The sequence below is a fragment of the Geospiza fortis genome, unplaced genomic scaffold (assembly GCF_000277835.1).
Source record: "Geospiza fortis unplaced genomic scaffold, GeoFor_1.0 scaffold333, whole genome shotgun sequence".
Classification (NCBI taxonomy): Eukaryota; Metazoa; Chordata; class Aves; order Passeriformes; family Thraupidae; genus Geospiza; species Geospiza fortis.
In genome coordinates this window covers 3972447-3983568 of record NW_005054347.1, presented here as the reverse complement: position 1 = coordinate 3983568, position 11122 = coordinate 3972447, and the positions used below count along the sequence as shown (strand labels likewise).

At 46.3% G+C, this 11122-nt stretch overlaps 1 protein-coding gene across 2 annotated transcripts; it reads left to right on the top strand.

Annotated features, from left to right (window-relative positions):
* Nucleotides 1-946: 946 nt before the first annotated feature.
* Nucleotides 947-8290, top strand: DMBX1 (diencephalon/mesencephalon homeobox 1). 2 transcript variants are annotated; one of them, XM_031058735.1, is made up of 4 exons: nucleotides 947-1108; nucleotides 4483-4677; nucleotides 5843-6197; nucleotides 6960-8290. In XM_031058735.1, the coding sequence occupies exons 1-4, from the start codon at nucleotides 956-958 to the stop codon at nucleotides 7358-7360; spliced, it is 1104 nt and encodes a 367-aa protein (XP_030914595.1). In that variant the 5' UTR covers nucleotides 947-955; the 3' UTR covers nucleotides 7361-8290. The 2 variants fall into 2 exon arrangements, with proteins under 2 accessions (XP_030914595.1, XP_005423199.1); XM_005423142.2 differs by having other exon boundaries at nucleotides 947-1109; nucleotides 4499-4677.
* Nucleotides 8291-11122: the final 2832 nt, after the last annotated feature.

Sequence of the window (11122 nt, the reverse complement as noted above, 5' to 3'; positions counted from 1 at the left end):
TTTCCCTGAGCTTTTGTGCATCACACTGACTTTCCAGATGGTGACTTGCTGATGTAAACGGTGGTTTAAAAAATTTATTTTGTGGCTAATGTTTCACAACTTCCTTTCTGATGTCTTACAAACTGCAGAAACGACATCCTGGAGGCTCTCAGTCATTTACAACTGGGATGAATGAAACATTGCTTGGCTTTTGAGATCAATATTAGCTCAGTTTTACAGATGGTCTGTAAGGAAAAAGAGCTTGAAGTTTCACGCAGAGCCCACACTAGAAAAAAAAAAGCCATTAGTTTCCTGAAATAATTTCCTTGCTATTGAGCTATGAAATGTCAGTATTTATTGCAAAACTTATTCCCTCTTTAGCCATAACATTTTTGGTGCTATTATGGTGCAGATTTACCTTCTTTTTCACCACATACTCTTTTCCCACCCCCCCTCTCCACCATGTCGTTTGTGTTTTCTTAAGAAGACCTGTTAGAAAAATGAATAATGAATGGAAACAAATTATAAATGAGTGAGTTCAGATGAGAAACATTATTTGACATTCCAGCACTGGGATTACAAATAGTCCACTGTAGGCAGTGATGGGGCGAAATCCCAGCTAGCCCTGGGATAGAGCTAGGACAGTGCATTAAAAGTCACTGTAATATGATAAACTGCATTGTGGCATGCAAAAAAAATTAATTTCCCATATTTTGATCAGCATGAGTGAGATACAGTCAGATTCTGGGCTTTAAGTTTGGAAGCTTTGTGTTGATGGTGCTTCAGGTGTACAGGAGATATTTCAATTCCTGTCCCAGAACCTGCTGGAGCTGCGAGGTTAAACACGAGCCTTGCATGCAGCACTTAAATTCTGAGCTCAGCATTTCCAAAGCCCTGCTGAGCCACCAGGCAGCTGGAGCAGCATGTCCCTAAGCCCCTGTCACCCGTGGGTGTTGTTTTTCAGGTTGATGTCAGGATGCAGCACTATGGAGTGAACGGCTACTCGCTGCACGCCATGAACTCGCTGAGCGCCATGTACAACCTGCACCAGCAGGCAGCCCAGCAGGCCCAGCACGCCCCCGACTACCGGCCCTCCGTGCACGCCCTCACCCTGGCTGAGAGACTGGCTGGTAAGAACAACCCATGGCAACTGCCCTTGCCTGGCTCTAAACACCTGCCCCCAAAAAAAAACAAACAAAAAAACCCCCAAAAAAATAACGATAAAAGCCGCACACACAAAGAAACCAAAAATCCCAGCAGCACAAAAAGAATCCTTGTTGCTTGCGTTGAGTGGAACTCTTCTGGAGTGAGAGAGAGCTGAGGGGCATGGTGTGCTCCTCAGTGCTGTCCCTGTGGCCAGGCTCTCAGGTGACACCTGCCCTCCAGTGTGTGCTGGCGCCTTGATTCAGACTGTCCTCAGACAGCTGGGAAGCTCATTGGAGATGGGATGTGGCTCCACTATATGGGATTGAAAAGAAAGGATTAAAAAGACACTGAAATGTCTTTTAACAAATGAACAGAAAACAGCAAAGTGTTTCCCTTTGTTGTTAGTAAATAAGGGCAGAGTGAACGTGATCACGAAGAATGGAATTATCTTCCCTGACTGCCTAAAAATGTGTATCTGTTCTAGGATAGCTTTCTAGTTGTCTGATATTAAAGTTAAAAAAAATAAACTTGTAGAGGGATTCCTTCTAGTCTAGAGTAGGTGGGAAAAATTACCTGTCCAGACAGCTTTGGTGGGCTAAATTTCATAAATAATGGCTTAAGCCAAAATAAGGATGCAGAAGTTTCAGGAAGGTCCTCCCAGGTGGGCAGTCCACAAAGCCATGATAAAGGCCTTGGACTCTTTGGATCAGCAATCCCAAGATCACACTCTTTGGATCAGCCACAGCTGGCTGTCAGATCTTTGTGCCAGCAATGTTCCCTTGCCCAGCTGCTATTTGTGACCTTCTTAGTATGATTCTAAGTGGCCTGTGGGATCTTTGAGGTGGCACAGGGCAGAGCAGGAGTCTCTGTCCTCACCAATAAACAACCAAAGCGGAATCAAAGAGACCTGGACTCTTCTCCCTGCTCTGCTGCTGGGCTGCAGAGTGATGGGAAGAGCGCTGTCCTTGTCCTGGTCATTCATCCCCTTGTTCCCTGCCCCTTTTCACTATGCGGGTTTCAGACGGGAGCAGATGGCCCTGAGCTCTGCAATGTACCTTGCAGACTCTGCATTTCAAGGTGTCCCTTTTCTAACTGCAAGGATCTCTTGAAAGATGTTTGCGATCTCTATCTTTTAGAGTAGAGCATGGAGGACTTAATGTCTTTGGCCCTAACTAGGCTAGAGCAGAGGAAGATAAAAAAAAATAAAAAAACCAATTCTCATATTCTTGACCGGAAGATTCAATTGGTTTCCTGACCTCTTATCTTTAAAATTAATAACCCACCTGGAAGACTTTCCAGATTAAATCCCACAGTCCCCTTGTCTGCTTATCATTGGCAGTGTAGGCATTATATACCTACGAGCTGTTTCCTTTGCAGTTGCCTCACATTCTGTTACTTCTGAATATCTTTCAGTGCAGGTTATAGATCTCATTTGCCTTCCAGGGACAGTCAGAATAAAGCAGCACAAAAGCAAATGACCTTAAGTCAGAAAACAGAGGTTTCTGGTGGTAACTGCAAAGCCTCACCTGCAATTTATATTCTCCTTCTTGCACAAAGCCTGAAAACATAGTTAAAACATTAAAATAATTGCTGGTTGCCTCTCGCTGGAGTGGCCAAAGTTAATGCACGAGCTGCCGCCTCTGGGGAGCTGGTAGGTCTAACCTCTACTCTAGAAATTTGGGAATATTCCAGCCTGCAGGTAGGGTGTTTAGGTGGGGTGTTTAACCAGTGCCCTTTCTCCTGTTTTCGTGTACTTGAAACACAAATGTTGGCTTTTTAAAACGTTTCGGGGCAGCTTCAGTTTCATTTCTTGCGCTGGAATATCCCTTCTCCTCGCCTGGCTGCACTATGAGCTGTGCCTGGATGCACAAGGATGCTCCCTCTGCCTCCCCAGGGGCAGCTTTATCACCAGCATTCGAACTCCCCAAGGAGCTCTGATTCCTCAAACACAAAATTCTCTTGTATGCAACCAGCACTATATTGTTGAAGACCTTTAGCCTGATCACATCTCTGCCAGGTTGCCAAAACCACGCAGCTCTGGCAAATCCCCCAGAAGGGCGCTGCGAGTGCTGACCTAGAATGGAACAGCTGGAAGTTTTGGAAGAGGAATGTTTGAGCAGTGCAAAGCTGATTTGCTACGCTCGTTAGCCAGTGGGTCTGAGGCCTGGCTGTGTGGTGCTGGGGGACAGCAGGTTTTTGTTTGTTGTTTGGATTCGTGTCACGACCCTCGTGACAAAAGCGCAAACAAACAGCAGCCAGAGCCTTCATCGGGCTCCGTGTGCTGATAGTGCCAGCTTTGCTCCCTGCTCTGTTGTTTTCTTGTGTGTTCATTCCTCCCTTCTACTGGAAGTCACATTCTTAACCGAATTAAAAATGATACCAGACACTGCTCTTTCTGCATTTCCTCTATGAGAGCAAACCTCTTGCCAGACTGTTCCATTCCAGGGCTGTAGCACAGCATGTCCCAACTTGCATAATAAAGGGTGGGTTTTTTTCATTTTCAAGTAACTTATTTTCATTGATTTAAGATCTTTCTACTCCCACTAACTGTTGTGCAATAATAACCCCTCTGGTAAAATAATAAGCCCTTTACTGTTGGCCTCAGATTTTCCCCAGTCTGAATTTCTTCTCTGCCCTCAATTTTCCAAGCTTGGTTTGCAAAGTCAGACCTTGTGAGTAGGTGCTCTGCTGAGAAGAGCTTAGCACATGAGCTCTGGGCTTGAAACCAGTGGGGCTGGACATGGCCTTGGCTGGTGTTTCCACCCCAGATGCTGGAGAGTGTCCGTGCTCAGTAGAGGATGTGCTTTGGAGCAAAATGCACAAAAGCACATGAGATTAAATGCTCTCTGAACTGGAGCCCAGAACAGCTCTCCAATATCATGCCTTGAACACTGCAGTGAGCTATGCAAAGACATTAAAGAAGTACAAGAGTAAATGTCCCCACATCATTTTTAGTTATGTTTCTTAATGGAAGGTACTTATGCCATGGTAGGCTCTGGGCATCTGCATGTCCTGCCCCGCTGACATGGGAGCAGGTTGAGTTATTTCAGCCAAATTCAGCACTGGAGTCTCAACAGCTTTCACAGCTGTCACAGGAAGAGGTTCTCTCTCCAGAACAGGTTTTTAGAATCATAGAATGGTTTGATCTCAAAGGTCATCTGGTTTTAACCCCTCTGCTGTGATTTTACCTCTTTGGACACCTCAGCTAACCAGTAAAATCCATATGTATGTGTTTCACTGGCTCTAAAGCAATGGAAAAAACACTCCATAGTTTTGTCTGATGTTAGCAAGTGCTTTATTCGACTGTCAGCGTACAAATTCCAATAATTAAATTGGCCACTTTCCTTGTCTTCCAACGGCTGTACATTTCAAGACATCATTTTGGAGGCACGTTATGGATCCCAGCACCGCAAACAGAGGCGGAGTCGCACGGCCTTCACGGCCCAGCAGCTGGAGGCCCTGGAGAAGACTTTCCAGAAGACTCACTACCCAGATGTGGTGATGAGAGAGCGGCTGGCCATGTGCACAAACCTGCCTGAAGCCAGAGTCCAGGTACTGATACTCTGGGGGTTTGCCAGTGGGGATGTTTGAGAGAACGCAGCCGGGCTCCCAGAGGGCTGACAGCTCCCTTGACCTTGCAGTGGAACCAAAGATTTTGGGGCAGTAAAGTTGTCAAAGGCAGGGGCAGGGAGGATAAAATTATCCAAAGTCACACATCTGCTTAAGAAACCTCTAATCCACGCGCACATTTTTTAAATTTAGGATTGTCTGAAGTGTACACTGGTTTTCATTTGTTCTTTCACATTTCTTTGGGGGAAATTTTAGAAACAGCAACAGAAGTCTACTTATTTATTTATTTGTGAGGCTTTTCTGGCTTTCTCAAAAAAGTAAAGACCCAAGTAATTCCAGCTGCTCTTTTCCACCAGTGTCAATATTTGTAACATCTCAGGCCAAGGTTTGGGTTTGCTTTTTGTTTTTGTTTGCTTTTTAGTTTCAATTAGTGAAATGTGCTAGTTCATAACCTGCTGGTGAAGCAGTTCTTGTCTTTTAAAAGGCAAATATTTTTAACTGCGGAGAGAAATGGTCGTGGAAAAAAATAGTTATTTTATATGAGTATCAAGGCATTTTGATCTAAAAAATGGTTTGTCCCCTTATCTAACCAAGGAAACAACAAAGATTTGCTAATATATTTCTTCTAATACATGTCTACTGATTTAGGTTAAAAAAATGATGAATTCTCTCCTCCTTTCCTAAATGCTGTTCCCAGACAACAGCTTATGCCTGTAATGACTTACTTTGAGTGTTGCCATCGTAGTTTTGATACACTCATAACCAAATGGTTTTAGAAACTTAACAGACTGTAAGCCAGCATAATGTCATCAGACATTACAGCTGCAAGACCTTCTTTTTGGATGAGGTGCCTAACCAATTTAGGGGGAAAAAACTAAAAAACCCCAAAAACACCAGCAGTGGAGCCTGTTAAAAAAATCAGTATAGAGGCTGGATGTTTTTTAGTCTGTTTGAAATGTTATTTGTAGATTTACTGAAAACAGTCGAGCTCGAAGGTCCAGCAAAGTGGAATGGCCTTTGGGCACAGTGGGCTTGCAGCACCTCATTAATTGGGGTTCCCCTGAAGCGCTGAGGCTGAGCGATGCTGAATTTGGCCCTGAGCAGGATTCTGAGTGTTTTTTCTCCCTTGCTGTTTGTGGCACGGAAGGTCTGGTTCAAGAACCGAAGAGCCAAATTCCGGAAGAAGCAGCGCAGCCTGCAGAAAGAGCAGCTGCAGAAGCAGAAGGACTGTGAGGGGAGCCACAGCGAGGGAAAGATGGAGCCCCCTGTGCTGGAGACCCAGACTCCCACCCCGGACACTGAGAAGGTCCAGAGCCTCTCCAGCGAGGTGGGCACTGACCTCAACCTGACCCTGTCGGAGCAGTCTGCCAGCGAGTCGGCTCCCGAGGACCAGACCGACAGGGAGGAGGAGTTCAAGAGCACCTTGGATGAGGCCAAAGTGGACAAGAGCCCTGGGGTGGACAGCAAGACTTTGAACTGCAAGAGAGCGAGCCCAAAAGCAGGTGAGGAGCAGTGTCTTGGTGGGGGTTGGTGCCAGGACCTGGCAGGCTGGTGGTCAGGACCCCTGTCCAAGGGGGATGCTGGTCGTTGGGTATGGTCCCATATTCCCTGTGGAGTGGGTGCTCATGGATAGGCTGCCCAGGCTTGTCCTGTTGTCCTCAGCACGGAACAGGCCCCAGACAGGGCAGGATGTCCATTTACACCTACGAACATCACACTGAAGTGTGCTTTAGCTCATGTTGAGTGGAGGGTGTACCCAGTGAATACAGGGAGTCAGTGGGTAAAGCCTGCTAGGATCGCAAATACTGCCCCTTGACAGTATGTAGTGGAAGTGTGCTACCATGTTGTAGGTGTCGTGTATGGCAATCTAGTGAGGGGTTTGCTAAGACAATCCCTGTTGATCCTCCAGCAGTGAACAGGAAGATGCATCCAGGCTCATAGTATTGGGGATCTCATTTCATTGTGCCTCCATGGAGTGTGGCTAGTCAGCTGAACACTTTGATGCCGCACTGAAAGAGCAAAGGACTGCTACAGTTAGATCTTGGGGAGAGCAGTGCCCAGCAGCAAAGAGCTCAGCCCCATTTCTACACTCTGAGGTGCCAGGTATGGGAAGGGCACACATTCAGCTCTCGTGAGCTGTCACACCCTCTCTCATTTGCAAAAGACAAGCCCGTGCTGCTGCCCAAACCTTTCTGGGGTGTGAATAAGCACCTCCTTATCCAGCCTGCAGGAATAACCCCCATCCCCTCTGTCTCCTGCTGCAGAGTCCCCTCTCAGCGCGACTGTGACGCCTTCGTCCAGCAGCAGCCTGGCTCAGACTCACTCCTACTCCTCCTCGCCCCTGAGCCTCTTCCGGCTGCAGGAGCAGTTCCGCCAGCACATGGCAGCCACCAACAACTTGGTCCATTACTCCTCCTTCGAAATGGGGACACCGTCTGCCATGCCCTACTTGGGCATGAACGTCAACATGGCCCCGCTGAGCTCCCTGCACTGTCAGTCCTACTACCAGTCGCTGTCGCACGCTCAGCAGGTCTGGTCCTCCCCCATCCTGCAGGCCTCCAGCTCCCTGCCGAGCCTGAACAGTAAAACCACCAGCATTGAGAACCTGAGGCTCCGGGCGAAGCAGCACGCGGCGTCCCTGGGGCTGGACACCCTCCCCAACTGACTGCCCCTGAGAAGGTGCACCAGGGGCTGGCACCACGCCTGGCACTCCTCGGATCTCCACGCACCCCCACCTCTTCCTGGAGTGAGGTGCTCCCTTGCAGGGAGAACTTTGTGTTTATGAACGTCCTGTTAGCACCACGGTTGCGTCAGACATTGCTACTGGCCTGGTCTTCACTAAATATCTAACGAGGAAGGGGGAGAGGAGCTGTGTTTAGACAGATGAACTGTCCTCTGGACTGCCACGAGTTCAGCCTGTAACGTTCAGGAGGAGCCCCCTCTCCTCATCCCCACCATAAGGTGCCAACTGTGTTTTATTCACCTTTTGTTTTGTTGCTGTTGTTACGTTCTCTGGGGGAAGAAAGAGTCCTGCTTCGTCTTGTATATAGTTTATAACGTTGACAGCACCCATCATCTGTGTGTTACTGTCAGTGCTACAGAACTGTGACCTCTTTTGCTTTTATTCCCCTTTCCTTTTCAATTTTAGTAGCTAGGATCAGAGTTACAAATCAGCCATCACCTTGACCTCAGCTGGTAGCTAGTTGCTCTTCTTGGGTCAGCATCCTAAAGGTGTTCATGAGGAACAGGCATGATCGTGCACTTCGCCACTCCACTTCTCCCTTCTCTGCTAAAGCTAATTTTTTAACAACTGGGAAATGATCTGAAGGTGAATTTCCTGTTTAAGCACTTCCTATAAGGCAAGCGGTTTTCTTTTTCTTTTTAATAGCACTTGCTCAAAGAGGACAAAATATTGGCCAAACGCTGCTGGCTGTGAGAAAATGAAGGCCAAATTTGCAGATTATTTTTGATCTATATTGTTTCCTCTTTGATCTTCAGAGAAGTGTAAACTTTATTTACAAATTATGGGGTTTTCTTTTTGGAGGGCATTTTGGTCTTACTTTGATAATAGATAGTAATAAAAATTTCATATGGACTCTTGGTGTGTGAACACACCATGAACTTTCTTGTTCTTTGACAGACAACTTAATGCAAGCTGTGTCCAGGAAAAAATCTCTGATCACCAAATTCTCTTCTCAAACCCTCAGTCCAGAAAGTGGTTATCAAGTGAAAATGTAACAAGTGAAAAATGCTGAACTGCTGGAGGCAAAGCAGGTGTAAGCAGGGGCTTTATATTCTCTTGGGAACTGAGGGGGGATAGATGAACTTGCCAAAAATGCAGGCTTTGCAAGTAACCAAAATTCACCAGCTCCAGAAATACTGCACTGAACAGTTTCAGTCTCATTTCATTGGAATGACCCATCATTCACCCTTGGGTGGTTTTCCTTGTTGAGAAGGAATGTTTCTGCCAATTTAAATCACTTTTTTTTCCTTTTTTTTCCTTTTTTTTGCCTAACCAAATCCAAATAAACACTTTGGACTCGCTGCTTTTCCTCTGAGCATTAAGGAGGGATGATATTCAGATTTCATCTCTAATATTGCCTAGGATCAAAAAATCCAGAGTGACTCTGGGGCAGGTGGTGTGCTTGTATCCCAAGAGTGTCAGCTGGGTGTGTCACTGGCAGCCTGGGCAGATCTATGCTGTCTCTCTGCAAATAATCAGAATTTATTTAACCTGCAGTGTAGACCCACAGCCACCCAAGTGTGGCCCCTGTCACTCCCACCTTGCTTCATACTGGGGGTCAAATTACCTATTTAAAGGTGGAGGGAAGTAGTGTTTTCAGCTACATTATTACCTCTTGAAAAAGCATCCAGCTCCCACAAATAGAGACATAAGAACAGCTGTTTGATGGGAAATAATGGTTTATCCCTCATAAAGTTGTAGCAGGAGCAGACCTCGGGAGGGGGCAGCTCATCAACTGCACCAGCTTCCAAGGAAAATGGAGTGTCTTCCATAAATATTTCTGTTGTGCCAAACACTTCAGTCTGGGGCTTTTCTCTCATGCTTTAGTTTTCCTGACTATGTCAAATCAGCCACCGTGACCAGCAGAATTCTCCACTTTGCCAAAACCAAATGTATTTGTAGGAAGCAGATTTTTGGCTGCCGCTTTCAAAGGAGCCTGAGTAAATTAAAACCACCAAAGCACATTTACTCTGTCCAGAAAGAAAGTCCCAGCTTTCAATTTTTGCTGTCTGTCACCCAAGCCAGGGACACCCAAACAAAGCTGTAATTTTCCTCCTCCTTCCTCAAAAGGCTTTATTCACCTATATTTTTTCTGTGCCCTGCTGACCTCTGCACTATTCTAGGCTGTGGAGTTGTTTTACCAGAGTAAGGCAAACACAAATTTAATGAACATCCCTTCTGATGTTGTTCCCTGGTGCCAGTGAACAAGTGAGGTAATTGGGTGTGAGATCAGATCTGCACTTGAGCTCTTTTTTAATTAATAGAAGATGTCCATGAAACTGCAGCTCATGTCAGTGGGTATTTGAGGCAGAGAGCACAGGGTTGCAGACAGTTGCAGCATCCCAGGTAACACAGGCATCTCTTCTCTGCCCTTGGGGCTGGAAAGGGAGGCATCAGCTCCCTCCAGGGCACACACAGCCTGACCATGGCTCACGATGGATACCACAGCATCTGCCACAGGAGGGTCAGAACACCTGGATTTATGGCCTGCTCCTGCAAGGCAAGGACACAGCACAGGAGATGAGCTTGATCCAGCACTAGATTTGCCATGATCCTCTGGAGGGAGACAAGACCTTCCCCACTGAGCCAAGGAGGGAAACTCTTCCCTGTGCCTTGGTGCAAAAATTCATTTTAACATTTGCAGCCTTCACACATCTCAGCTGACCCTGGAGCCTGAGCCATTTCATCCCTGTGTTCTGCTGATCTCCTTCCTCACAGAGCCTTGGAGCTGCTACCTGGAACTTCCCCAGTGGAGCATCTCTCACCCCATTAAAAACCAGCATTGGGATGAGGCCCAGGGAGCAAACTGGGAGAGGAGACACCTGGATCTCCATCAGTCCCCAGGGTTATTTGTTCAGCATCCTCCTCATCTGCCTCTGCAAGGAGCAGCAGCTGACTGAGGAGCAGCTGGTCCTGGACCACGGCATGTGAATCATTCCCACCTGGAGATTATTTCTCCCATTCTGAATCAGGGTGAAAATAGCTAAGATTTAAAAATAAACAGAAAAAAAAATAGGAGATTTTCTTAAATGCAGATGAGCCCCTGAAGTAATTTTATGCAAAGTTTGGGATTTGCCTTCTTACAGTCATGAGGGGAGTGAGCTGACCTGAAAAGCCAAAATTTATTTGGAAATACAAAAATGCAAAAATCTAGGCTCACAGCTTGCAAAAGTATAATAATTAATTATTTGTCAAAACTGAATCTTTCCTGCATATTGTTATAAGGTCTCGGAGATCTTGGGCTATTTCTGACCAAAAGAAAATGATGAAAAAACATAGAGAGACACTCCCCCAGCAATATAATCCTGTGTATGTATTGGGAAGGCTGAAAGGACTGATTCTGCATCATTCCTCTTTGAAATTAGCAAAGCTGGATGTTTCTCCAGGTGGGAAGAACCCCTGCAAATGTCCTGGTGTGGGATGTGAGCTCTGCTTGTCCCCTTTCCTTCCACCAGCCCCAGCTGTTTAGGAAAATGAAGTCACTGGTATCAGTCAGAATCCAAACAGATTGGGGTTCCCCTTCTCACTTCCAACAGAGATCTGACACTTCTTAACAAACATTTTAGTTGGATATAACATGGCTTCTTCCATCACTGGCATAAAATGCTTGGAGTGTAACACAGAGACTCTACAACTGAGCTGTTACAGGGGAGGAAAAGAGTTATCCATCCCCTCTGGATGCTG

Bases quoted from the DNA above. Each gene is read 5' to 3' on its own strand.
- DMBX1 (XM_031058735.1), top strand. From the start codon at position 956: ATGCAGCACTATGGAGTGAACGGCTACTCGCTGCACGCCATGAACTCG. The intron at 1,109-4,482 runs GGTAAGAACAAC...TTGTCTTCCAAC, and splicing joins CCCTGGCTGAGAGACTGGCT to GGCTGTACATTTCAAGACAT. The intron at 6,198-6,959 runs GTGAGGAGCAGT...CTCCTGCTGCAG, and splicing joins GAGAGCGAGCCCAAAAGCAG to AGTCCCCTCTCAGCGCGACT.